Source organism: Delphinus delphis, chromosome 8 (assembly GCF_949987515.2).
Source record: "Delphinus delphis chromosome 8, mDelDel1.2, whole genome shotgun sequence".
NCBI classification, from domain to species: Eukaryota; Metazoa; Chordata; class Mammalia; order Artiodactyla; family Delphinidae; genus Delphinus; species Delphinus delphis.
Genome location: NC_082690.1, coordinates 56,631,765 through 56,659,290, shown reverse-complemented (window position 1 = coordinate 56,659,290; position 27,526 = coordinate 56,631,765). Strand labels below are relative to the sequence as shown.

At 39.0% G+C, this 27,526-nt stretch overlaps 1 protein-coding gene across 1 annotated transcript; it reads right to left on the bottom strand.

Annotated features, from left to right (window-relative positions):
* Positions 1 to 843: 843 nt before the first annotated feature.
* Positions 844 to 27,389, bottom strand: THAP12 (THAP domain containing 12). Its single transcript, XM_060018252.1, has 5 exons — positions 27,001 to 27,389; positions 13,639 to 13,759; positions 9,894 to 10,001; positions 5,517 to 5,553; positions 844 to 4,009 (listed from the first exon to the last, which is right to left on the bottom strand). The coding sequence occupies exons 1-5, from the start codon at positions 27,087 to 27,089 to the stop codon at positions 2,076 to 2,078; spliced, it is 2,289 nt and encodes a 762-aa protein (XP_059874235.1). The 5' UTR covers positions 27,090 to 27,389; the 3' UTR covers positions 844 to 2,075.
* Positions 27,390 to 27,526: the final 137 nt, after the last annotated feature.

The window sequence follows — 27,526 nt, the reverse complement described above, 5'->3', positions numbered from 1 at the left end:
GCATGAATGTTTTGGATAAATTAGTATAGTAGACTGAAAACAGGGCCCTATTTTATAGCTCCGCCCATCAAGACAAGGTGTCTATTATCCTTACCCCTTCTGGGCCAGCCTCATGACTTGCTTTGACCAAAAGATGTGGTGAAAGTGACGTTCTGTGAGTTCTTGAGCCCAGGCTTTGAAGCTATTGCCTTTGCCTTCTTGGTACTCTGAGACCACCGTGCCATAAGCCCAAGATGAAAGACCACATGACAGGCCCAGCTGTCCCATCTAGGCCCCCAGCCAATCTACCAGCTGAATGCAGAGTCCAGATGAGACCAGCAAAAGAACCACTCAACTAAACCACAAAACTGTAAACTTTTTTTCTAAGCCACTAGGTTTTGAGGCACCAATTAAGTAGTAATAGATAATTGATAATAAATTACCTTAACCCTCATAGCACAAGCTTAAGTGTGGTTTTATAGTTGAGGAAATATACCCAGATTATATAATCTGCCAAGGTCACACCACTATTAAGTGTCCTAAGAACTGTATGCAGCGATTAAAAGGCCAGCTCTGTGTCTCTTTTTCGGTCATCCTGCCATCATGAACCCATCAGTTCTTTCTGTCAAGGACAGAGGCACCTCTTAGAGCTCTGGATATAAGATAAACTCTGTTATCTTTTTTACAGCCTGCATGGGAAATGTGTCCTGATTTGACACATCTGCCAGGTTTGTCCACAACAGGGAAATGCACTGCTATCAGTAAGACCCAGCACTCCGCAAATATACCCCCATCCTGTTTTCTGAAACTCAAATAACACTAACTTATCCCAACATAAAATAATGCAATGACATCTTTGCAATATTCATTCATTTACATTTTAGCCAGCAACAATTACGCAAACACTAACAATTTATATCAGGGGTCATACAGCATATAATACTTAAAACGTTAGATAAATCTTACATTTAATAATTTCACAATTAAAATGGCTTTTTTTATTCCCCCAAGTAGTAAACCATACACCAAAAGAAAAAAAAAAAGACCTGATCTTCAATTGTGAAGGTGAGAAATATTTTTGAAAAGAGAATTTACCACAAGAATCTGTTTTGTCCCCATCAAAAACAATGTACCTGAACTTTAAACAAAATTCACATTTTATTTAGGTTGAAATAAACTATACAAAATTGATTTTCTTCACCAAAAATAACAGCAATATTTTCTATATTATTCCTAGATAAACCACAAAACACTTATTTTTGTAGGTTTTCTAGGTTTTGTTTGTAAATCAAGATGAGGCAGTAGATATAGTCATGGAAAAAGACAGAAGAAAACAGACAAATCAGTTGTCAGTATCCATGGTCTCTGATCCTGTCTTGACCATGAAACAGAAGTGTTCAACATATACCTGTCAAAAAGCTTATGAAGATGTAGGCTCAATAAAGGAATGTAAACAGCAACAATCAGATGTGGAACAACAATGGCAGGCTCTTCCATTCAAACTTTAACTATAACCTGTTCCTTCAACTTCATTTGATAAAGGCAAAATCTACACTGAAATCCCTGTTTGGTGAGCTCACACGTTTCTCTTACAGTCTGATCATTTTAACGGTCCCTTACAGATTTTTAACAGCATACTTAAAACTCCTACTATTCAAAGGTCAGTCATGAGCTTCACTGTAATGTTTTATAAAATGTATTCCTATCTCCCATACCTCCTCAAAATTTATTTCTTCAAAGAAATGATACCTAAGTACCTGACAACTGGATCCACAGTGACAAATGTTATATCTAAAATGACTTAACTAATACAATTTCAAAGTGCCATTAGCAGAGATCACACAGAGTGTAACATGGTACTTTCAATGCTATCTTCTGGAAGAACAGTTAGGTCTCCAAAGCATGGGCCTTCAAACGGGCCATTTAAACAGGCAGATTATCAATGACTAATGTACTCAAAGGGAGGCCTACAGGTCAAGATATTCAGTGATTAAGTGGCCTACGTACACCTTACAACTTTTCTGTAAGATATTTTCAAATTTCTTACAGATTTTTTCAAATATCAAATATAAGAGAAAGCCTATGTTAAAAGTCTCTTAGGTATTTTTAATGGTTTCTGAATTATCTGTAGGAAGTTCTGACTTACTTGTATAGAGTTTGATATATGTATCCACCATTAAATCCAAATCGTGTTTTATATCAAAATTTATGTTAAGCAAAGCCAAGTTACTTGACCTTTGGTCTGTCAAAGTGTTCCTCAGGTATGCTTTGAGACGCTTTCGTCCATTTTCATAGCGTTCATTCTCAACCTTCATCACAGGAAGAATACACAGGACCTTCAGCAATGCATAAACATTAGGAAAAAACTTGATGTCTGGCAGATGAAGGGCTTCATAAATAGTGGATGGAAGTTCTATATCTTTCCCTCTGTGTTTCCACTTGATTCTCCAACAATGCAGCTCAGCAGAGAGTGTGTCAGGATTAGGTAAATCACTTCTGTACATGTCAGCATGATGCTCCTCTGATGTATTGAATTTAAGCTGTCCCATGACTGAGGGTACGAGAGATAAGCATTTAAGAGCTTTGAGGTGTTGTTCTGAGAATATATCTTTCAGTTCCTGAATAATGTGTTCCACTGTTGGAACACTTAGAGTTTCTTTATAGTAACTCTCAGAGGTTAGCTGAGATTCCAGGTTACTGTGCTGAGCTCTGCGAAATTTCCCTGGGAGTTTCATCTGAATATCAAGTTTGGCTGCCAAATTTGTGGCTTCCTCAAACCAAAATTCATGATAAACTTCGATATTTTCCATCACTTCATTTAGTGAATGCAGCACTGCAGTCAAACTACTGGCTGCAAAGAAGACATCAGAAGTTTGCCCCTGAAGATTTTTCCCAAAGGCTCTTGTAAAAGATAGAACATTTTTAAGAACAACAATGGTAACGATGAAATCAAAATCTGTTACTGCACTACAGAGTACAAATGCTCGGCCAGCTATACAGTTATTCCATCTAACATTTGTGTCACTATTTATACCATCTAAACATAAAACAAGTGCTTGTAGGAGGTCCACTAAGATTTCAAAAGCATCATGCCTGCCTGTCCACTGAGAATGGCAAATTTCCTTCAGTTCTTTGCCCCTTTCTTCATTGTTCTGAAATAGGACAGAAATTACATTGTCAAGTTCTAAAAGCAGTTGTGGTGATCGATGGAAAAAAGAACAAACTTCCTCAATTGTTCCTAACGCGACAGATACTCCCATAACAGGCACTGATTTTGCCAACCACGTATTTAAGGCACAGGAAGAGCAGAGTGTGTAGATAGCTTGGGGATATTTCTCTAAAAGTCTAGAAGCAACAACTTTCATTTTGGAAGAAAATCCACTGGACACAATGTAAGCCTGGCCACGACAGTACTCCATGTTTAATCCCCACTTCTCAGTTATCGTAGTGTGAAATTTCACAGCCAAAATTTCTGCATCAGCTTCATAAGGCAGGAAGCCCACAAATTCCTCTCTCAGGTTGTGAGCTTCGTCAACAAACCTCACCAACACAGGCAGGTGCTCTTCCCCTGCTATGTCCACCACGTCGTCAGTGACGATGGAAAAGAAGTGAGAGTCTCTCACTTCCCTGAGGGTTTCTTCCCGGATGCAGCTCTCACAGATCTCTAGCATCTGTTTCTGCTGTGTTTTTGAACAGAACAATGTGTTAACTGCTGTTGTCTCAAAGCGCTTTCTCAGAACCTCTTCACCAGAATTGATCCGGCACTCCAGCAGTGCTTGAAAGTTATCAGGAGTAAAGAGACCTTCTGGGATTTCATCAGCTTCATGTCCATCCAGAGGTATGTTCTGTTTTCCCATAAGAATCAAAATTTCAAATAAAGATTTTAAGTATTCTTTGTTTTCCTTCTCTTCAAGGGTTAAAGGTAAAATGTCTTCATCCTGCTCTTCACCCCCTTCTTCTGCACTGGGGTTCTGAGCATTGCTGTTGTTTATTTCCTTATGTTTTGGTTCCTGTTCAGAAGTTTCATCAACTGGAAAACAAAGAATTAATTTTATAAACAGGCTCATAAGGAATCATACAAACAAAAAAATTACATTTTTGATTGGTTAAATATTTAAAACCCACAAATTCATTCATTCAACACTCATTGGGTACCTACTGGACCACAGACTAGGATACACAGGTTAAGATACACTCTAGTGGAGGAGACAAACACTGTGAATGGATATATTTTAATCCTGTATGTCAATGCTATCATGAGAGGAACAATTTCTTATAAACTTAATAAGGCACATCATATATACAGAGTAATAAAAGATAGTCCACGTCCTCACAAAAAGGAAGGGGAAGAGAACTAATATGTACTGAGGCACTGCGTTGGCATTTTATACGTAGCACACTGCTCCCTGTACAGGCACGTGGTATCAACCCCATTTGACAAATGAGGACAATAAATAATTGTCCAAGGTCACAGATGGAGGTGAAATTCAAATCCAAGCTTCTCTAGCTCCAAGGTACCTGCTGACATTGTTTCTATCAAACCATTAATCTACGCTTTTCTATGGGAGATGAGACAATACAATATAAAGCATATTCATGCAATTTTTAGGGCTATATTAGAATATTAGAAATCTTAGCCTAATCTCTTCATATTTGGATGGGAAAACTGCAGCCCTGAGGTTAATAAGGCTCCTGACCATAGTCATACACACAACCCTGAAAGTCCTGACCCCTGTGGTCCCTTTAGGTTTATTTTTTAACCATCACGGGTTATTAGACACTCCAACAACAAAATGTGTGTAGTTTCCCAAATCTGGCATCCTGTTTCAAGGCACTGCACAGACTATCTTTCCCTCCTTTCTTTGCCTGAGTCCATGTCTCATCATCTATAAAGGGGGAAAATAATAGTACTTTCCTCAGGGCTACTATGAGAATTACATGAATTAATATAAGTAAAGCACTTATAATAATGACTTGGCACACAGTAAGCACTCAATAAAAAAAGTTATGTTAATAATAATAGTAGTAGGAGGAGGAGATAGGAAAGGAAGAGTAATGGTAATAACTGACAAGAACAGAAAAACCTTCCAGTCCTCATTCTTTAGTGACACAGCTCAGGCATCAGTACCTGGAGAACAGCTATTGTGACTCCTACTCTCTGTGAGCCCAAGTGTCTCAACAGCATTTATTCCTTAAATATCTACCAAGAACTTAGTATGCACTACACATTGGGTGGACAGAGATTCTGCTCCTTTCTTTCCCTACACTAGGACACTCTGCCTGTGTGCCTGCCATCCTTATCACACTGGGAGCACCTAGTGGAGAGAGAGAAGGCCAAGTCATGCCATAGTGGCACTCAATAAAGACAAACTAAGACTTTATCTCACAGACAATTCAGACCACAGGACAATGCCTATCACACTCTTACATCATTCTCACAGCAGGTTTTTGGACATAAAACATATTTATTTGTCCTTACCAGGTCAAGGCCTTTTAAAAAGGCATTCAGAAGTTGAGTCATTAACACTATCACTTACTTTTTTTCTGTTTCAGTGTCCTGATTTCATCTTCACTCTAAATGACAAGAAAAAAATATCTTTGAGAAAACTGAACTCTAGTATTATCATCACAGACTCACAAGTAAAAAGTATATTATGAGTCAAATTTAATTCTTTTTTTTTTTTTTTGGCATGCGGGATCTTAGTTCCCTAACCAGGGATCAAACCCGTGCCCCCTGCAGTGGAAGCGCGGGGTCTTAACCACTGGACCAACAGGGAAGTCCCAAATTTAGCTCTTTTAAGAGCATGAATTCTTCATAAAGAATACATTCTTCAAACAGACAGATGACAGGAAAACTGGAACAATAATTTGTTAATGACTCCAAGTTTATAATAAAATACTAGAGGGTAAAGAATACATCATTTAACTTACTTTTATACCTATATCATCATAATTTGGGGTTACAAGTGTGTATTGGCTAATATTAATAAAAGGCATGAAAGTATATGATGGCATTTGAGGTCAAATCCAAGGGGCCATAAACCATGCCCCCCGCCCAATCTAACCCCTGGGATTGCCATGTAAAAGGGAGTTGCTGGATCCCAGAACCTAATACAAAAGCTATGAGAAACCTCTGGGAAGCAGAAAGTGACAGTGTCAATATGGAAGAGAAATGGATACATATAGCATAGAGAGCCAAGTGACATATACAGGGTTATTAGACTGAGGAAGAACTTTTCAATTATGTCCTTTTCTCTCCCTCTAACCCACTAGAATTCTTAGATCATAACCCATTCCATTACTATTGTGGGGCATGAAAGCAGCAGTACCAGTGACAGCTGGAGACGTCAAGGTGCCTGCTGGGTAGCACGGGACATGATATTGATAACAAGAATGTCAGCAGGTTAGCCAATCTGGAACATTCCCTCCTTATCCTATGGGCTGTGGAGTTACAAGGATGGCATATCTGGAAGAGTGTGCCTGCTGTAAGATATCTGAGGTTCCTTGAGGGGCAGAGCAGGGAAATGGTAGCTACAGGATGGGAAGTCGTTGAGCTCTTCACCCCTGGTTCATATGACTAAGAAAAAAGCTGAGGTGGAAGACTGTTGTGTAGTGTCAGCATTCAACTATAAGAAATCCCAGAAAAAAACAAATAAATAGAGGAGAAGAAATGCATGAAGAAATAAAAACTGAAGATTTCTCAGAACTTTAAGATGTACATCTGGATAAGAAAAAAACCTCCCATCTAGATACAGTTTAGTGAAATTTGAAATATCAAATATAAAGAAAAATGCTGAAGGCTGTGAAGGAGAAAAACGCAATCACCTAAAAAGGAACAAGAATCAGGCTGGCATCAGATTTCAATACCAATGATGGATGCAAAAAAACTAGAAAGAATATCACATAGACTATACATACCCTCTATGCATCAGTTAACAACATTTGGGGGAAAAAAGTTTTAAAAAATAAACCCATGTCTAGAAACTAAGAACAAAAATAATCTTATACTAAAGAAATAGGGGAAATTACAAAATACTCACAGATGAACAATAAAAGCACTACATGTCTAAAATTGTAGGATATAGCTAAAATATATTTAGACATTTATAGCTTTGAATATACATAAATGAGTTAAACATTCAAGAAGCTAAAAAAGAGCCAAAAAGTAAATCCTTCAAATCAAGAAGAAACCAATAAAACAGCTCATAAGTAAGGCAATCAGTGATAAAACTCACTACTGTTTCTTCGAAAAGACTACTAAAGTAATTTTAGGAGCAGAGAAAGGCAAGCGTCCTAAAATCCTAGATGAAGTTCATAAACTTTTGGAAACATATAGAACACAAGAAGAAAGAGAAACTACTAATAAACAAACAGAAATGGTAATCAAAATATTCCCTCATCCACCCAAAGCGCTAATGGTTTTACCAAAGTTCAACCTAACTTTCAAGAGCAGACAATAGCTACCTTATACAAGTTTTTCTGGAAAAATTAGGAGAGGGAAAAAAGAAAAGCTATCTAAATTATTTTATGAGGCTAACAGAACCTTGATATCATAACTGGATAAAAGGAATACATGAAAAGAAATTATAGGCCAACACTTATAAATGCAAAACCGTAGATAAAATACTGACCAACTGAATCAAACAGTGTATGAAAATGAAGGGAGATATACTGCAATCAATTAGGGTTCATCATAGGAATGCAAAGATGGTTCAACAACAGAAAATCCATCAATGTTATTCACAGCATTAAAGAACAAAAAAAATGAGAACTCAACAGATGCAATGAAAGTATTGATAAGTTCAACAAGTTATGATAAAAACTGTGAATGTGAGGACTAGAAGGAAATGAAGGGAATTTCTTTAACTTGATAAAAATTATCTAACAATACCAACAAAACTATCATACTTAATGGAATAAGGCAAGTGTACCAGCAGTGACATTACTGGGACTACTCAATACAGTACTAGAGGTGATCTTGACTAAACAATAAGACAGGCTACAGAAAAAATTAAAATTGGAAGAACTGAAAGAAGAGGCAAATTTGTCCTTATTTGTAGATGATACAATCAACTACATAGAAAACTCAGTAGACTATTAGAATTAATAAAAAGGGATCTTCAAAATTGGTGGAAACAATCTCTCAACCAGAAATACATTATCTATATCAACAAAAACCATAAGGTATTTAGGAAGTAATTAATCTAAGGTAATTGGGAGATTGGGATTGACATATATACACTACTATGTATAAAACAGATAACTAATAAGAACCTGCTGTATAAAAATTAAATTAAATTAAAAAAAATTAATCTAAGGAAGGATGTACACGTTCTCTTCTAAAGAACTGCAACAGGGCTTCCCTGGTGGCACAGTGGTTGAGGGTCCACCTGCCGATGCAGGGGACACGGGTTCATGCCCCGGTCCAGAAGGATCCCACATGCCGCGGAGCGGCTAGGCCCGTGAGCCATGGCTGCTGAGCCTGCACATCTAGAGCCTGTGCTCCGCAACGGGAGAGGCCACAACAGTGAGAGGCCCAAGTACCGCAAAAAAAAAAAAAAGAACTGCAACAAAAACCCTGAATTTTTTTCAAATTTTTTACTTTTTGCACTCCTGAAAGTGTTTTAATAGTCTTTTCAAAGAACCAGTAGTTTTGTCAATGATTGCTACTACTTGATAGCTATTCTATTGGGTTTTTTTTTTCAGTTTATGGATAAGACTAATTAACATTGTAAAAATATTAATTCAAAGTACTTATAATGAAAATCTCAACAGAATTTCTAGAACATGACAAAAGGATTCTCAAATTCACATGGACAAATAAAGGTCTACAAATAGCTAAGACAATTTTGAAAAAGAAGAATTAAGAAATCATCCTTTTTGAAAATAAGATATAATATAAAGCGATGGTAATTTTTAAAAGTGTGGTATAGCTGTAAACAAACAAATCTTCCAGTGGAACATAACAGAGTTCCGAGAAACAGCCTTGCATATATGTAAACTTGGTATACGACAGAGGTGGCACCTTACACCAGACGGATTAACAGACCATGTTGGGAAAACTTGATCTCTATTAAGAGAAAAATAAAATTAGGTCTCTACTGGACACCACACATACAAATTTAAATGGATCACAGATCTAAATATGAAAGGTAAACAGAGAAGAAAATGAGGAAAATTGGACAGTTATATTAAAAAAGCGCATAGTCGGTGGACTGAAATGACATATTAAGTGCACTAGCATGGATACAAAAGGGAGGGGAGGAAAGGAAATGGTAATAATGGAAGAAGGAAAGAAAATAAACAAACAAGGGACTTCCTGGTGGCAATGATGACAGAAAGCAATGGTCTGAGGAGTCTGAGTAATTTAATTCTGTTCATTTGAGGTCAACAAAAAACAGACAGGTTTCAAGGTTATCAAAGGTTTGTAAAAACATGCAAAAAGATGCCACATACAGAGATTTAAAAGCTTTTTGTAAACCCTGTCAGTACTTAATAGTGATAGAATCCTTATTTCTAGTAAAACTACCCATGTCTTAACTTTCACTTATCCCTTTGTGCTTAATTCTGGATATATACCTCAGCCCCATTTTCTTTAGTACAAAAGAAAAGGTGGGTTTTTTTTTTTCTTCTTCCCTGGAAGAGAATGAGTTAGGAGCCTGTAATTAACAGCATACTTTGGCTCAAGTCAACGAGTATCAATTGGCTAAATTTGAAGAAGATTTTCCAACGTAAATACTAAAACAAACTAATCATCTTATGTCCACACTACTTCAACAATAACCATAGCATTAATTTCCCATAATGCTACCTCTGGAGTAGATAGTAACTTGGTCCCATTTTTACATGAATGCATCTATATTTGATTTCATAATATTATAGAGGATAGGAAATCTGGAAGCACACTGACATACCAATTCTTTTATTCGTTTTCTGTGTCTACTGTGTGGATTATTCAAATGGCTGGTAAGATCAAATATTGTTGGTATTGCATTATCTCGAAGAACTGTCCTATAAGGGCTCTGAAAAAGAAAAATGTGTTAATTCAGAGACTGTCCTTAAGAATGTATCACACATAAATAAAATTCTAGTGTTAATGATTTCCCCAGTACTCCTTCAACTCTAATTCTAAAATGTAGAGACTTGTAGAATGGATGATGTCAGTCCAGATCCACTTATTATTTCTAACTCTTTTTGCATTTGCCCTTCTAGCAATCTTTCTACTATAAATGAAGGAACTGAATTGATGGTAGGCATAAAAAATAAAATGTATTTGCACTTTACATATATTTTTCTGATTCAATCTCCCAGCTACTTTCCTGTTCTTCTATGAGCCCACAAAACACAGCAGGCACAAAAGTTTCTCAAATAATCTATCCGCCTGTATGTTTTATAATAATTCTTCCCTCCTTTACCTGCTGTCCACTCCACCTTTGCTACTATTACTGAGAAGCATCAAGGCACCATGAAATAATATTGGACTAGGACACAGGAGACTTAGGGGCTAGTCCAAATCCTACCAGTGACTCACTCTCAGACCCTGACTAAATTCTTTCCCTTTCTAGACTCAGTTTCCTCTTCTTAATAAAACTCAGGTACTGAATTAGATCAGTATTTCCCAAAATGAAGTTATTCACATACTAATGATCATCATGTTTGCCATTTCAGTTACACAACCATCTATACTTTTTCATAATCCACTCACTTTTTTAGTTAACATTATCTTAAGCAATAAAAACTATACAATAATCATTTGATGAGCTAGTTATACTTTTAACACATATTACAACACTTCTAAAATAAAAATTGGTTCATGTGCCACCTGAAATCACTCATATACCACAAGTGATATACATAATCACACTTCTGCAAACACTGAACTAGGTATTTCTAAATTCCCTTCTAATTCTAATGTTCTTATCATTGAAGGATGACCATTCTCTATCTTAATTCCTCTTAACCTAATCCAACCTGGCTAGAAGTTAGATGCATACTTAGGTGGTGACAGTCTTCCACAGCCAGACCAGAGGAGGTCAGGTAGGGATAAGAAGTTTATTAAGAGGTAGAGTAACAGATGAATAACTGCTACTACATTTCCCTAGCTAGTCCAAAGAAACAGTGCCTTTAATTTCTTCCCAAATTTGCACTGAAATTTATTCCCAAATTTGCACTGATAAAAACAAAATACACTTCAGTTTAAAAAGCTTTTGTAGGAGCAGTGATTGTCTCAAAGATGACTAATAGGGCTTCCCTGGTGGCGCAGTGGTTGAGAGTCCGCCTGCCGATGCAGGGGACACGGGTTCGTGCCCCGGTCCAGGCGGATCCCACGTGCCGCGGAGCAGCTGGGCTCGTGAGCCATGGCCGATGAGCCTGTGCGTCCGGAGCCTGTGCTCCACAACGGGAGAGGCCACAACAGTGAGAGGCCCATGTACAGCAAAAAAAAAAAATACAAAAAAAAAAAAAAAAGATGACTAATAAAGCGTATTCAAAGTATATGCCAAACAAAAATAACAATTCCTATGTTTTTGTACCCAAGGAAAGGTTAGGAAAATATGATGGAAAAATATATAATTAAAGGGAACACACTATCTTAGGTTTCATCTGAAGAGTTGTTAAACACATTTGGGAAGAATTTCTATTTACAGTCAATGTTTTCTAGTTCAATCCCAAGCCTCATAGAAAACACAAAGAAGAAAATCTATTTCTTAAGGATGTTCAGCTTCTAGTGTTGGGCCAAATATCCTGAGTCTACTACGGAGTTTGAATCAGGGATTGATTTTGGACACAATCAGTGAAGGGAACAAAAACTATACTATACCCCAAGTGTCTCATCTTTCCTACTTAGCAAACATCTCAAAAGCAAAGATATCCACATACACAGTAAATTCTTGATATTTTACCAATTAAATAAAGAGAGGAGGGATAAAACATTGTAAAGACTTTAAAAATTCAAATAAAATTAATTTGCTACCAAGGAAAGATATTATAGACCAGAAAACAATATATGAATAAAAAACATGCAATTTTTTACATCTATTTATAAGTACACATGCCAATAAGGGTTATATTCAATTCGTGTGCATGATAATTTTTATTCAGTATCAAGATTTAATCTTTATTAAGCTGATTTAAGGTTTGAGCATAAAGTAATGATCTTACTCTAGCATCAAAGATAATATCTGGCTCTCGTTGAACTAGCCACAAATGTTTACTGAGGAGATCTTAAATGCCAAACTAATGAAGTCAAAACTCTTAAAACATCTGGGTATAAGTATTAGATAATCCAGATTTAACAGCAATATCTTCTACATGTGTTGAAAGAAAATATCTCACATTTGCATTAATTGATCCAAGATTAAAGAATTATGTGGAAATTTAAAAAGCGAAAATAGTTCTGTTCTATCCTCTAACTATAAGCAAGAATATGAGTGAACTATATTTTATATTTCTCACATTAGTCTTATTGGAATTAACTAATTAAGAGACCATATTTATTAATAAAATAAAAATGTAAAAATGCATACGGCTTGTGTATTTAAAATAATTTGGGATATTTTTACTTAATGTCAAGAACATAAAGTTTGCCTTTTAAACATATGAAATCTCTTATTTTGATCATTATTACCCTCTTAACAAAGCAAGGCAAAAATATCCCTCAAATATTTGTGATTAAACTGTTGAACCGGAATTGGCTCACCTCCCAATGACTTCACAAGTATCTGCTTCAATTAATTTTGAGAAATAAAATAACCCAATCATTCTTTAGTTTTCTGATGCCTCTGCAAAATGTATCTGAAAAAAATATCAAAATAAATTGCTGCATAACAATATATAGTGTACCTTCAAATCAAGTTTATGTCTATCCCAATAACTGAGATGATACATGTTTTAATACCTAAACAAGAATATATTATTTGTTTAACAAAACTGTCTTCCTAACTAGTTAAGTGTTTCAAGTCTGCTTCATTTCAATCAAATCTGTCCTATTTGTGCCTTTTATGAATCATAGCAATAACAGAATCACAGAGGGTTAAAAGTCTTAGACCTCAAGAATTATCTGATCTAATTTCTTCATTAGAAATTGGGGCTCAGAGAGGGGAAGTGACTTGGCCAAAAATCACAGTTAACAGTAGCCAGGCTGAGAGAGTCAGGTTTTGATATGAAATTGCAAATTACTGATGGAAACGTTTTTTCACATTAATTGCATGATTTGCTTCCTGTTGTGTCCAGCAAATAAAATTAAGGGTTGGTTCTAACAGTACATACAAAACTTTGAAAACAAAGAGCTCTATTCCTTGATGAAGATTTCACTCATAAAAAAGCTCTAGAGAAGCTGATCCAAATAAAAATGCCAACTTTACTTTAAATATACACATTTATACTCATCTAAAATTTTCTGAAGGCTACAAAAGAAGTTTAAAAGTGGCTACCTCTGGTGAGTAGGAATGGGGCATCAGAAACAGAAGGGTTTAGAAAATAAAAACAGGTTTTTAAGAACAAAATAGATACTATTAAGCTCCAAATTTGTCTTCATCTTAAAAAAAAAAAGTGGCAGGCTGTAAGGATACTCTCCAACATTAATATATAAAGCTTTACATTCCAACCAAATAGTAAGTGAGAGGATACGAAACAAAAAAAACAAGCCCTCTGGTTACTTACAGTTCTACAGATCATAGAAGTCTCAAAGTGTTTGGCACACAATCGATAATGTTTATTTAGTTGATCAGGTGTTTTATCTTCTAAGTCTGCTCTCCTACAGTTCTCCACCCACTTCTGGCATCTATAAAAGTAAAACCAAAATACAATAATGGAATATGAGCTCAACACTTAAATTTCAGCATTCAATTTTAAGGTAAATATCTATTATGGACAATGGATTCCTGCTCCCCTATAACCAAAGAACATAACATAATTTGGAGAAGCTGATTAATAACAAAACGAGAGCTGGAAGAAACCTCAGAAATCATTTAGTACGTTCAATTAAAGACAAGGTTAAGAAGTAACTCACTCAGAGTCATGTACAAAATCAGCAGCAAAACTAGAACCTAAACCTGAATCTTTCAACTCCCAGGACATCCTAGCATCAGAGAGGACTCAATCATCAGCAATACAAGCAAAAAACTGCGCAACCATGAGGCCAATGGCTTAACATTCCCCTCAGGATTTCAACTTAAACAAGCATATGAAAAGACAGGGTCATTGTAGAAAATTAGTAAGTAGATGTTCTATAAATAACTAGTTGATTATGGAAGCATGATGGCTGTATTCATCTGCTTTATTATAAACATGATTATCTACAATGATGTACAAACTAGATTGCAAGCTCCATGAATGCATGGATTGTGTCTACACAATCTAGTACACAGACAATGTTAAAGATAGTGAATGAGACAAAGTCCACGTCCTCTTGGTGCTTAAATATCTGCAAAAAAACATCATCATCATCTTCTTCTTCATCATCATGCTTCTTCTTCTTTTTCATCATCATGCTTCTTCTTCTTTTTCTTCATCATCATACTTCTTCTTCTTTTTCTTCATCATCATCATCATCACAATGCTTATTAAGCACTTATTAAGAGCCAGACACTATTCTAAATTATTTCCAAAGGGGATAGAAATGTTCTATGTACCTAAAAAGGCAAAAATAAGCTCTACTGGTAGAAATTTCAGGAAAACAAAATTGAATATAAGTTGATTAAAAAAAAAGAAACAAAAACAAAGGGAGTACTATTATTATTATCCCCCTTGTGCAGATGAAGAAACGAAGGCACAGAAATGTTAAGTAATTTGTTAAAGGTTACAACTAGATCTTTCCTTCATTCTTCAAGCTTCTAAGAATAAAAGTCCACCATGAATATATAGTGTCACAAACTTGAAAACATATTTATTTTATAATTACATCATAGTATATTTTCTTATGTCTTAACATTACAAATTTACCCCTAAACACACACAACACTCTGACACTTAATTTGCTCCACTCTCAATATGTAAAACCATGGTGAAATGTCGATTACCTAACCTAAAATAAAACCACACCTAAATTGTTCAGCATCTCATTTGACCAAGAAGTAATACTATACACAGTAATGATGACTAAGATGTCCATATTTTAATCATAGTTTTACACAGCTGTACAATATGATTATAAATATTTCATGTTTCAACATCTAAATTATTTGGTATAAAAACTCTTACCATAAAATAATTTGCCATATTGCTAGAGTTAAGTTTGTTTTTTAATACTTAAATCTCTGAAGACCTTCTACACAGAACACTACGGTCTGTATTATTTCTGAACTAAGTTGAAGTAGCTTTCTGGTAAAAAGAACACTCAGATTCAATCAAGAAAGGTTGAGCATCACTTTGTTATAAAGCAGAAACTAACACACCATTGTAAAGCAATTATACTCCAATAAAGATATTTTAAAAAAAGAGAAAGGTTGAGCAGAGAGGCCAATTAACTACACCTACATGTTCCATATCAAATACCTAGAAATAAACCTAGTGAAAGATGTGTAAGACCTCTAACAGAAAAAAATTTTTTAAATAGCTTAAATAAATGGAGGGATATACAAGTTCATGGATTGGTACACTGAATCCTAAAGATACTTCCCTCGTGGCGCAGTGGTTAAGAATCCACCTGCCACTGCAGGGGACATGGGTTCAATCCCTGGTCCAGGAAGATCCCACATGCTGCGGAGCAACTAAGCCCGTGCACCACAACTACTGAGCCTGCGCTCTAGAGCCCATGTGCTGCAACTACTGAGCCCTCGTGCTGCAACTACTGAAGCCCGCAGGCCTAGAGCCCATGCTTCACAAGAGAAGCCACCCAATGAGAAGCCCACGCACCACAACGAAGAGTAGCCCCCACTTGACGCAACTACAGAAAGCCCGTGTGCAGCAATGAAGACCCCAAAGCAGCAAGAAAAAAAAAAAAGATATCAATTCTCCTCCAAATGATTTACTGATTTAATACAATCACAACAAGTTCTTTTGGGCATGTCTCTGTGTGTGTGTGTGTGTGTGTGTGTGTGTGTGTGTGTGCGTGTGTGTGAGAGTCAGAGAGAGAGAGACAGAGAGAGATACAGAGAGAAATGACAAAGATCATTCTAAAACTTTACACAGAAATTCAAAGGACCAAGCATAGTCAAGACAATCTTGGGGAAAAAAAGTTGAAAGACTTATACTACCAGACAGTAAGACTTATTATAAAGGTTATTAAGACAGTGTGGTTGGTATTGGCACAAGGATAAAACAATGGAACAAAATCAAGAGCTGTGGATGCTTAAGACAAAGGTAACACTGCACAGCAGTGAAGTCAAATTTTTTCAATAGTGCTGAATGGGATATCCATATGAAAAACAATGAATCTTGACCTGTATTGTTACACCATATACAAAAAAATAAATTCCAAGTGAATTGTAGATCTAAATATAAAAGGTAAAACAAAGTTCCTAAAAGATAACACACTAGACCATCTTCATCACCTTGGCACAAAGATCTCTTAAAAAGGCAACAGAAAACATAAACTCTAGAGGAAAAGATGAATACATCAGGCTACTTTAGAGTTAATAACTTTTCTTCATTAAAAGAAGTCACTTAAGAGTGAAACGGCAACCCACAAAATGGAAGAAGGTATCTGCAATACACAAATCCAACAACGAATTCATATCCAAAATATATATGAAGAACTCCTACAAATAAATCAGACAACCCAATATAAAAATGGGCAAGAGACTTGAACAGGCAATTAACAATAAAAAGCTGGCCAATACACATGAAAAAAATGCTCAGTAAAAAAAAAAAAAAATAATAGGACGTCCCTGGTGGAGCGGTGGTTAAGAATCCACCTGCCAATGCAGGAGACACGGATTCAAGCCCTGGTCAGGGAAGATCCCACATGCTGCGAAGCAACTAAGCCCATGCGCCACAACTACTGAGCCTGCGCTCTAGAGCGTGTGAGCCACAACTACTGAACCCACGTGCCACAACTACTGAAGCCCGTGTGCCTAGAGCCCATGCTCCGCAACAAGAGAAGCCACCACAATGAGAAGCCCCTGCTCACCGCAACTAAAGAAAGTCCTCATGCAGCAATGAAGACCCAACACAGCCAAAAATAAGATATAAATAAATAAATTTAAAAAAAATAATAAACAATTTTTTCAAAAGCTCAATCTCATTAGTCATGAGGAAAATACTAATTAAAACTGTAAATATTACTACATACTCATATGAATGACTATGATATAAAAGAAATAATACCAAATGTTGATGAGAAGGTGAAACAACTTGGCCCATCAAGGGTGGAAAGGATAAACTGTGGTATACTATTATATATAGACTACTATGGCAATGGGAATGAATGAACTAGCTAGATCTCACAAACATAATGTTGAGCACAATAAGCCAGGAGTACACACTATGTGATTCCTTTCATATTAAGTTCAAGAGTAGGCAAAACTCATCTATGGTGATTGTGCAGAAAAAGAGTTAACACAGCAGGCCTGAGACTGCTATCCTCAGAAAGGCTTGTTTTTAAGGCTGGTCTTTTGGCTGATGTCTGGGAACTTGGCTGGTAAACAGTTTCCTACACTGACATAAAACTTCTTCTAACTGATAAGGTGACTTATGGCGCCTAGACTGTGCAAACAGTATGACCTTTAATGAGCACCTGCCTTCCTTCTGGGAGTCTGGAATTTTAGCATATGCTAAGCAGAGTGTGTCTAAATGACCAGACCTCAATAAAAACTTTGGGCACTGGGTCTCTAACGGGCTTCTCTGGGCAGAAACATGGCACACATGTTGCATTTTCATTGGTGGGGAAAGTGGGATCTGAGTGACCCCTCAAGGGAGGGAGAGAGCATAAGGAAGCCTACACATGGATCCTTCCATACTCTACCTGTGTCTTTTTCCGCTCATGATCCAGATGTGTGTTCTTATTACATTGCTGTAATAAATCTTAGCTGTGAGTACAATTAAACACTGAGTTCCATGAGTCCTGGTAAATCTCTGGATATGGGGGTGGCTTGGAGACCCCCAAAACAGTAATGATAGTGAGAACAGTGGATACATTTGGGGAGAGGTAATGACTAGGAGTGGGCACAAAGGAGGCTTCTGAGGTGCTCGTAATGTTCTATATCTCGAATGTAACCTGGGTATATTCATTTTGTAAAAATTCATCAAGTTCTAGACTACCATTTTTGCACTTTTTCCTATGTATGTCATATACCAATAAAACAGCTCCCCATCACTCTTCCCCTTCTCCTCAATAACCAACTAATCTAATGTGTGTGAAGTCAAACAGCGTCTATTATGGGGGAGAGTAGGGCCACAGGGGAGAGGAAGTTTGGGATGTTAGTAACATTCCATTTTTTTTAAATCTGGGTAAAAGTTTCATGGACATGTTACTCTGAAAATCTAACAAGCCATACACTTATGATTTGTGATCTTCTGTATATATATGTTTTACATCAATAAGTTATAAAAATTACATATAACCACAAGCCTTTTTTACATGCATACATGTATTTGTTTTGTTTTGTTTTAGTAGTAGTTATGAGACTTGTGGCTACATCTTGGGGTTTTTTTTCATACATGTATTTGTGTATGTGTTAAGATGTATACACACACTTACAGTTATCTCTCAATTATTTTTTTTAACCAATGTCTTCCCTGTCCTAGCTCTCCTTGTCGCTGTTCTGTGCCCTGTACTCCAGATTCTGTAGACTTTTTTTTTCCCTTGGCAGAGTGTAATGACTCCCCAAATCCATCTACTTCCAAACTAGTCTTCCCTTTCTCTCACCCCTTGTCCAAGTGTAAAATGCTTTTAAAAAGCCAATTTGAGAATATCTTTCCCTGCTTAAGATCCTTTAGTGACTTCCCGTTACCCTTAGGATAAAGAACCTCACGTCTCATAAGATTCTGTACAATCTAGATCTTGTCGACCTTTCCCTCTTCATATCGCCACCCACCCTTACACTCTGCCCCCTCACATGCCTTACTTCAGTTTCATGAATGCACTGTGATCCCTTTTATCCTAGAGCTGTTCCCCATGCTGTTTATTCAACCTAGAATCCTCTTCATTGCTTTTCACTTCCTTTCCAAAGCCTTTGCAAACATCAGCCGTCAGATCTTAGCTCAAACGTCACTTATTGAGGAAAACTTTTCAGATTTGAAGAGTATGTACCCCCACACACACACCCAGATAGGTAAAACTCCTCTACCTCTCTGTACAGTAGTCTCCCCCTTATCCGTGGGGATATATTCCAAGACCCTCAGGGGACGCCTGAAACCACGTATAGTACCAAACCCTATATATACTATGTTTTTCCAATACTAATGGGTGGGTAGTGTATACAGTGTGGATGTGCTGGACGAAGGGATGATTCACATTCTGGGCAGGACAGAGTGGGACGGTGCAAGATTTCATCATGGCTACCCAGGACAGCTAAAAGTTATGAATTTCATCCTGCCAAATCCAATGGTCACTTTCTATCCTCACTTTCACTCTTTCAGTACTATTCAACCATCATTGACCACTCCTTTTTAAGTTTTGTTTGTAATATTTTCCTTCAATGGTCTTCAACTTATGCAGAATTTCCAAACCATATTCCAAGGAACACTAGTCAAAGAACTGTTCCAATAAAAAAAAAAAAAAGAAGGTTTCACGGTCAAGTAAGTTTGGATAATATTACATACTTTATCCTACATTTGGGGTTTTAGATATTCCTGTAGGACCTTGAATAAGTTAGCTAACCTCTCTGTGTCTGCTTTGCTCATCTGAAAGTGTTCCCAGTGAATTTAAGGTTCTTGCCTCCTCGCAAAAGAATGTGAAGATGATGTGATAGGTAAGAAGTAGATTTACTGGACTTCCATGGTGGTGCAGTGGTTAAGAACCCGCCTGCCAATGCAGGGGACACGGGTTCGAGCCCTGGTCCAGGAAGATCCCACAAGCTGCGGAGCAACTAAGCCCGTGCAACACAACTACTGAGCCTGTGCTTTACAGCCCTGCAAGCCACAACTACTGAAGCCCGGGTGCCTAGAGCCTGTGCTCCACAACAAGAGAAGCCACTGCAATGAGAAGCCCACGCACTGCAACAAAGAGTAGCCCCTGCTCGCCGCAACTAGAGAAAAGCCTGTGTGCAACAACAAAAGACCCAATGCAGCCAAAAATAAATAACTAAATAAATTTTTAAAAAGAATGGGATTTATTTAGAGAGAAACACACTCTACAGTGTGGGCCATCTCAGAAGGCGAGAGGCCTTGGGAAACACACTCCGTAGACAGAGTGTGGGCCATCTCAGAAGGCAACAGAACCTCAAAATACGGCATCGTTAGTTTTTATGGGCTGGGTAATTTCATAGGCTAATAAGTGGGAGGATTATTCCAACTATTTGGGGGGGGCGGGGAGGGGGCGGGGATTTCCAGAAATTAGGCCACCTCCCACTTTCGGGCCTTTTATGGTTGGCCTCAGAACTGTCATGGCGCTGGTGGGTGTGTCATTTAGCTAATATAGTACAATGAGCATATAATGAGGCTCAAGGTCTACTGGAAGTTGAATCTTCCGCCATCTTGGATCTAGTTGGTTCTAACCAGTTTTTGTCATGTCCTATGGCTAGCTGGTTCTAATAAGTTTTTGTCATGTCCTATGGCTATGTCATTCTTTTAAAGGTTGTGCCCTGCCCCCTTCCCTCCTGTTTCAAACTATCTCAAAATTTATTGCAAGGGTTAATTGAAATAGTGTACATAAAACACATAGAATAGTACCTGGCACACAGAATAAAGTATTCTCTAAGTATTATTGTTATTATTACAACTCACAGCATTGTTTGGAGGATTAAATGAGAGCATATGAAAGTACTTTAAGACTGTACCTTACAGAAGTGATTCTCAAACTTCGTAATCTCAGGACCCCTTTACCTCTTAAATTATTAACTATCTAAAGAACTTTTGTTTATGTGCATTTTACCTAACAATGTTCATAATTATAGAAACTAAAACTTAGAATTTTAAAAAATATTAATTCATTAAAAATAGCAATCCCATTACATGTTAACATAGAAAACATTTTAATAAAATAACTATTTTTCCAAAACAAAAAACATTTAGTGAAAAGAATGGCACTGTTCACCATCTTTGCAAATCTCTTTAATGTCTAACTTAACAGAAGATACCTAGATTCTCACATCTGCTTTTGTATTTAATCTGTTGCCAAATGTTATTCTGGTTGACTTCAACCAAAGACAATGACTCCTCAATGCCATGTAGTTTCAAAGGTTATTACAATATTCCTCTGTTTCCCATTTAGTTGTGGATGTTCTTTGATAGGACACTGGAAGTCCACAAGTGGTGGTTTCTTAAAGATTAGCTGCAATGTGGAATCTGAAACCAGACCAATGAGCCTTTTCACACTGTTTCATTAAAATCCATTAGTCTAACTTGCACTTTGAATAGAACTTTTATCCATGCATGTCTTTGTAAAATCATGAATTTATCAGTTTGAGTTAGGCAGACCATCGGAATGGTAACACATTTCACTATACAATATATTAAAAGTCACATTTATCAATATCACCACTGATCGCATCAGAAAAGTCTAAATATTAGAGAGCTGTCAAGCTCAAAGTGATGAATATAAATTTTCCAAAATTCTAATTTTTCCTTGAATGCTTGGCTGTCAGTTGCTTTCCTTGAAGTGGCAGGCTTATTTTTGTTCATTTCCAAGAAAATATCTACCAAACACCTGCATCTGAATAATCACAGTTAGAAAATTTTATAGAACACAAAATGTAATTTATCTGAGCAGTGATTTCACAATGTTACGTAGCCCCTAAAAAACTCCACTGTGCACTCCTGAGAGAATGAGCATGAAAAAAGCAAATAATATCAGTGTTATTATGAAGTAGTTTTTACCTTGTAGACTCCTTGAAAGGGTCTTGGAGACCCTCACAAGTGCCTGGGAAACCACCGTTTTACATTTTACATCTTAGAGCACATCAACTCTCAATTAACTTTGATTAAATTACCAAAGAAACTTGGAAGACCTCACTAGCTCAGGGATGAGTCAGTACTAACTGCCTGAGGAGGAAGGAGAGCCCTTTAACTGCCCAACTCTCTCTAATAATAAGAGCAATTCATTAGCTCTACCTTTACCTGGTCTGGGGATGAGTTCCACTGTAACCTGCCCCCAGGTTCCTGCCAAGCTTGGGCATTAGTCAAGCCATCCTGGGGCAATCATGATTCAGGCGTTTTTCTTTTTAAACTTTAACTTTGGGTAATCTATCTCCCTGCCACTGCCCTAAGGTGAGTTGATTCTATTATTTTATATTTTTTTAAAAAGTACATTAATGCCACTTTTTCTAAACCAATGAGATATTAGAGTATGAAATTCCACATAGTGCCGTTTATTGATTACACTCTTGAATTTTTTTTTTTTTTTTGCGGTACGCGGGCCTCTCACTGTTGTGACCTCTCCCGTTGTGGGGCACAGGCTCCGGATGCGCAGGCTCGGCGGCCATGGCTCACGGGCCCAGCCGCTCCGCGGCATGTGGGATCCTCTCGGACCGGGGCACGAACCCGTGTCCCCTGCATCGGCAGGCGGACTCCCAACCACTGCGCCACCAGGGAAGCCCTACACTCTTGAATTTTAAGTTACCTCTAAATAGATGTTTCTAAAAGTGTGCAAGGCATTTATAAATATGAATGGGAAATGTACTATTTAATAGCATTAAATATACTTATCTTTATTGTTAGTTAACAATGTGAGTTAACTTTTGAATAATAGGTAGGCTGGCAATGTCACCTTTTATCAATCCTCCCTACAACCCATTTACAGAAAAAAAACTAGTTATAATCACTAACCCTAAGAATACTGTTATTAATTCAATAAACAACTCTGGAAACTATGTACTCCTTTATTATAATTAACTCTGGGCACAGTGGAAAAAAACTGTCAAATTCAGTAGAATTTGAAATCCTATAGTATTGACCTTTGGTTCAGAAAAAAGTTAAGACCTTTAATACACTGTTAAGTAAAATAAGCCAGACACAAAAGGACTATTATTGTATGATTCCACTCACAGTATGAGTAGAAAGTACCTAAAACAGACAAATTCATGGAGACTGAAAAGTTGACTGGGATATGAGGAGTTATTGCTTAATGGTTAGAGTTTTTGCTCAGGGTAATGAAAAAGCTGTGGAAATAGAGAGTGGTGATGATTGCAGAACACAGTGAATGTAACTAATGCCACTGAATTATACACTCAAAAATAGTTTTAAAAAAATGGTTAAAATGGCAAATTTTATGTTTTTTTTTTTTTTTTTTTTTTTTTTGCGGTACGCGGGCCTCTCACTGTTGTGGCCTCTCCCGTTGCGGAGCACAGGCTCCGGACGCGCAGGCTCAGCGGCCACGGCTCACGGGCCCAGCTGCTCCGCAGCATGTGGGATCTTCCGGGACCGGGGCACGAACCCGTGTCCCCTGCATCGGCAGGCGGACTCTCAACCACTGCGCCACCAGGGAAGCCCACTACTGCCATTTTATATAAGGGACTTGAGCATCCATGGATTTTGGTATCCGCGGTGGTGGGGGGGGTCCTGGAATTAGTCCCCTGCAGATACCAAGGGACAACAGTATATTTTTATCAAAAAATTTAAAAATTAATAATGTAACATACCAAAAGCCACTGAATTGCACACTTTAAGTGGGTGAATTGTACGGTATGTGAATATCTCAATAAAGATTTTTTTTAAATAAATTTACTTATTTTATTTATTTATTTTAGGCTGCATTGGGTCTTCATTGCTGGGCACGGGCTTTCTCTAGTTGCAGAGTGGGGGCTACTCTTCGTTGCGGTGCACGGGCTTCTCATTGTGGTGGCTTCTCTTGTTGCGGAGCACAGGCTCTAGGCGTGGGCTTCAGTAGTTGTGGCTCACGGGATCTATAGCACAGGCTCAGTAGTTGTGGCGCACGGGATTAGTTGCTCCGTGGCATGTGGGATCTTCCTGGACCAGGGCTCGAACCCGTGTCCCCTGCATTGGCAGGCGTATTCTTAACCACTGTGCCACCAGGGAAGCCCAATAAAGATGTTTTCTTAAAAAAATTAAGAAATTTGGTCTTGAAATACTCAAGGGGCTCTTACATAATTTGGTCTTGAAATACTCAAGGGGCTCTTACATAAAAAGGGTACCAGGGACCTCCTTGGCGGTCCAGTGGTTAAAACTCCACACTTCCACTCTAGGGGGCACGGGTTTGATCCCTAGTTGGGGAACTAAGATCCCGCATGCCGCACGGCAAGGCCAAAAATAAATTAAATAAAATAATAAAATTTAAAAATAAAATAAAACAGGGAACAGCTTTGTTCATTGTCACCCTAAGAACAAAACTAGGACCTCCCAAACATAAATTATAGGGAGGCACATTTCCACTCAATAAAAGGAAGAAACAATAGCCAATGCTGTCCAGAATCCTCAAGTATCCCCTCACAAAGCAGAGAAACTGGTACTGGGGGTGTTTTAGCAAAGGCTCACCTGTCAGAAATGCGCAGGATCCCTAAAGGGTCCATAAAAAATTTGACATGAAATTGTGTCGATGTCTTCTCTCAACGGTCCTTACATTAGATTCCCAAAGGGGACAGAGACCCAAAAAAGGTTTAAAAGCCACTATTCTTGAGGGAATTCTGACACTTCAAAGGATACCGCACTAGATCTAAAAACTCCTTCCAAATCTGAGACTGTAAGCCCCTAAAGGACATACTCCCTGACTAAGAAGTATAATGAAAAGAGTATCCACTACCTATGAACATGAACAACCTGTGGTCCAGAATTGACTAGTGGTGTCCTCATTACACAAGTGAAATATACTCCCAATTTGTCTCAAAGGAAGATAATGCTGAATGGAGTGAGGCTCAGGCAGATTAAGATGCTCCTCTTCTCTGCTCCCACAGAACCCAACAGCTTTTCCTCACTCTCTTGAGCTAGTTCCTCCTCATCTCCCGGAATTTTAAACACTAGGAACACCCCAGGGATCAATCCTCATACCTACTCTGCTTTATTTACCTGGTTCCACGGTTTTAAATACCCTCTATAAATTGAGAACACCCATATTTACAATCTCCAGTCTGGAAGTCTCTAAATTCCTGACTTGTATATCTTTTTATGGTTTTAGCTCTTAAATATTTAGATCATTGATCTAAATATGGACCATTTTGAGTTCACTGATGTATATAGTATGAAGACATCTATTCTTGAATGTCTATCAGGCCTCTCAAACTTCACATGTCCTAAACCAAACTTTTAATATTCCTCCACCAAACCTGCTCCTCCCTGTCTTCCATAGCTCAATAAAGGCTCAGATTAAAAATCTTAGAGTCATTCTTGACTTCAGTTTTTCTCTTACAACCTACATCTACACCATTAACAAATCCTGTTGGTTTCACCTTCCAAAATATATCTCAAATGCAACTACTTACCACCTCCTCCTCTATTAACCTGGATTATCGCAATTGCCTTTAACTGGCCTTTCTGCTCCCACCTCTGCCTCCCTACAATGTATTTAACAAGTACCCAGTGATCCTGTTTAAAGTATACGTCTCTCCCCTCTAAACCCTTCCACGACTTCCTATTTCACTCAGTATAAATGCCATAGTGCTTTCCACCGCCTACAATGGCCTACACAATTTGCCCCTACCACATACACACACACATTTTTCTGGTCTCATCTTTTCCTCTCCCTCCTTCCTTAAACCAGCTTTAGCAGTCCAACCAGACTTCTGGTTGACCTCTAACAAGCATGCCCTGCCTATGCATTTACTGTTTCCAGAGACTGAAATGCTCTTCCCCTAGATACCTCCATGGCTGACCCCCTAACCTACTTCTGGTCTTTGCTCAAATACACCCTCTTACTGAAGCCTTCTCTGATAATCCGATTTAAAATAGCAATCGTGCCTCCCCTGCTACTCCTATTCCCCTACCCTATCTCCCATCAAACACTTGCTTTTTCTCCATAGTATTTATCACCGTCTGACACAAGGTATATTTACTTATTTCACCCCACTAGAACGTAAACTCCATGACAGCAGGGACTTCGATTTATTTATCTGTACCCTCCCAGTGCTCAGAATAATGCCTAGTACCTAGTAGGCCTTCGATAGATATTTGTAGAACTAATAAACAGCATGCTATATTATAATCGCTTGCTTACATATCTGCCTCCTTAATGGACTGTAAGCTTTCTGCAGGCAGCACCGCTACCTCGTTCACTGTGAATTTCCAGTACCTCTAATGTTAGTGCCCTAGCACACAGTAGGTGTTGATCTGAAATGAATGAATCAACAAGGGATGCCAAGGAAAAAATCCTCAGCCTTTCAAACACAGTCCCTACTCTACCACTCTCTAAATACAAGTCAGAGCGTGTGGGTTACCTCAGAGAAGAGGTTTCAATACCAACTCCCATGCCCTCTTGCGTACCCCGCCCCCGCCCCACCCCCCCGTTATCCCCACATTAACCAAGTGAGATAATGAGTAACGGTCAGAGCCAGAATATGAACCATGAACAAGTCCGAAGGAGGGAGTAGTTGTGACCTGACTTGAGATCAAAGGTGGCCGGACTCCAAAAAGAAACACTGTCCCGGGGGTAGAAGGGCCCCGGTGACCACAACCATAGAATCCAAGTCCGTCTTTTGACAGCTGGGGAAACTAAAGCCCAGGGAGGACAGAGACTTGTCCGAGGTCACACGAGCTCATCAGGGCGAGAACCCACCTTACCCCGCCCTCGCCGCCCCAGTTGCCTCTAATTTCGGGTGGAGCCCTACGCGCCGAGCCCCCGCGGGCGCACGTGCTCCAAGGCCCTAGAGCGCCACCCCGCCCACGGCTAGAGACCCGCTCCCCACCTCGGAGCCGGACTGGGGTCGACAACTGTGCCCCCCCAGCCCCTCTTAGCCCCGGAGCCTGCCCGGGGTCGGCGGTTGGCAGCGCGCATCGCGGAGGAGGGCCCGGGCTGCCAGCTCCGCGCCCACCGCTCACCTGGCTGGATCCCGCGGGAACCTGAAAAAGGCCAGGTCCGACTGCGTGCTCTTCCGCGTGCAGTTGGGGGCCGCGCAGAAGTTCGGCATCGTTGTCTGCCCGCCGGCCGGCCCAGCCCTCCCCTCCCCGCCTCCTCAGGGCAGCCCGCCCGCCCGTCGGGGCCGGGGAGGGGAGCCAGGCCGGCCGGCCGGCTCGTTAGGGCCGGCGCGCCGGGGGGAGGGGCGGGCGGGAGAGAAGCCGCGAGGGGCAGGAGGGGCGCCGCGGTCCGAGGCCGGGCTGGGGATGCGGCTCGACAGTGCTGTGAGCGGCCGGGAGGATTTACCGCCGCCGCCGCCGCTGGTGCACCTCCCGCCCGCCCGGGACGCTGCCGCCTCCTTCCCACAATGCACCCTGGCGCCCGTGGGTGCCCTCTCTTCCCTCAGCCTTCCTCCCCGTCCCCTCCTTTCCGCCGACTTCTCCGTAGGCGGGCACGCGCAAGGAAGCGCGCCTGCTCGGGCGTGGCGAGGCGGAGGCGGAGGCGGGGCCT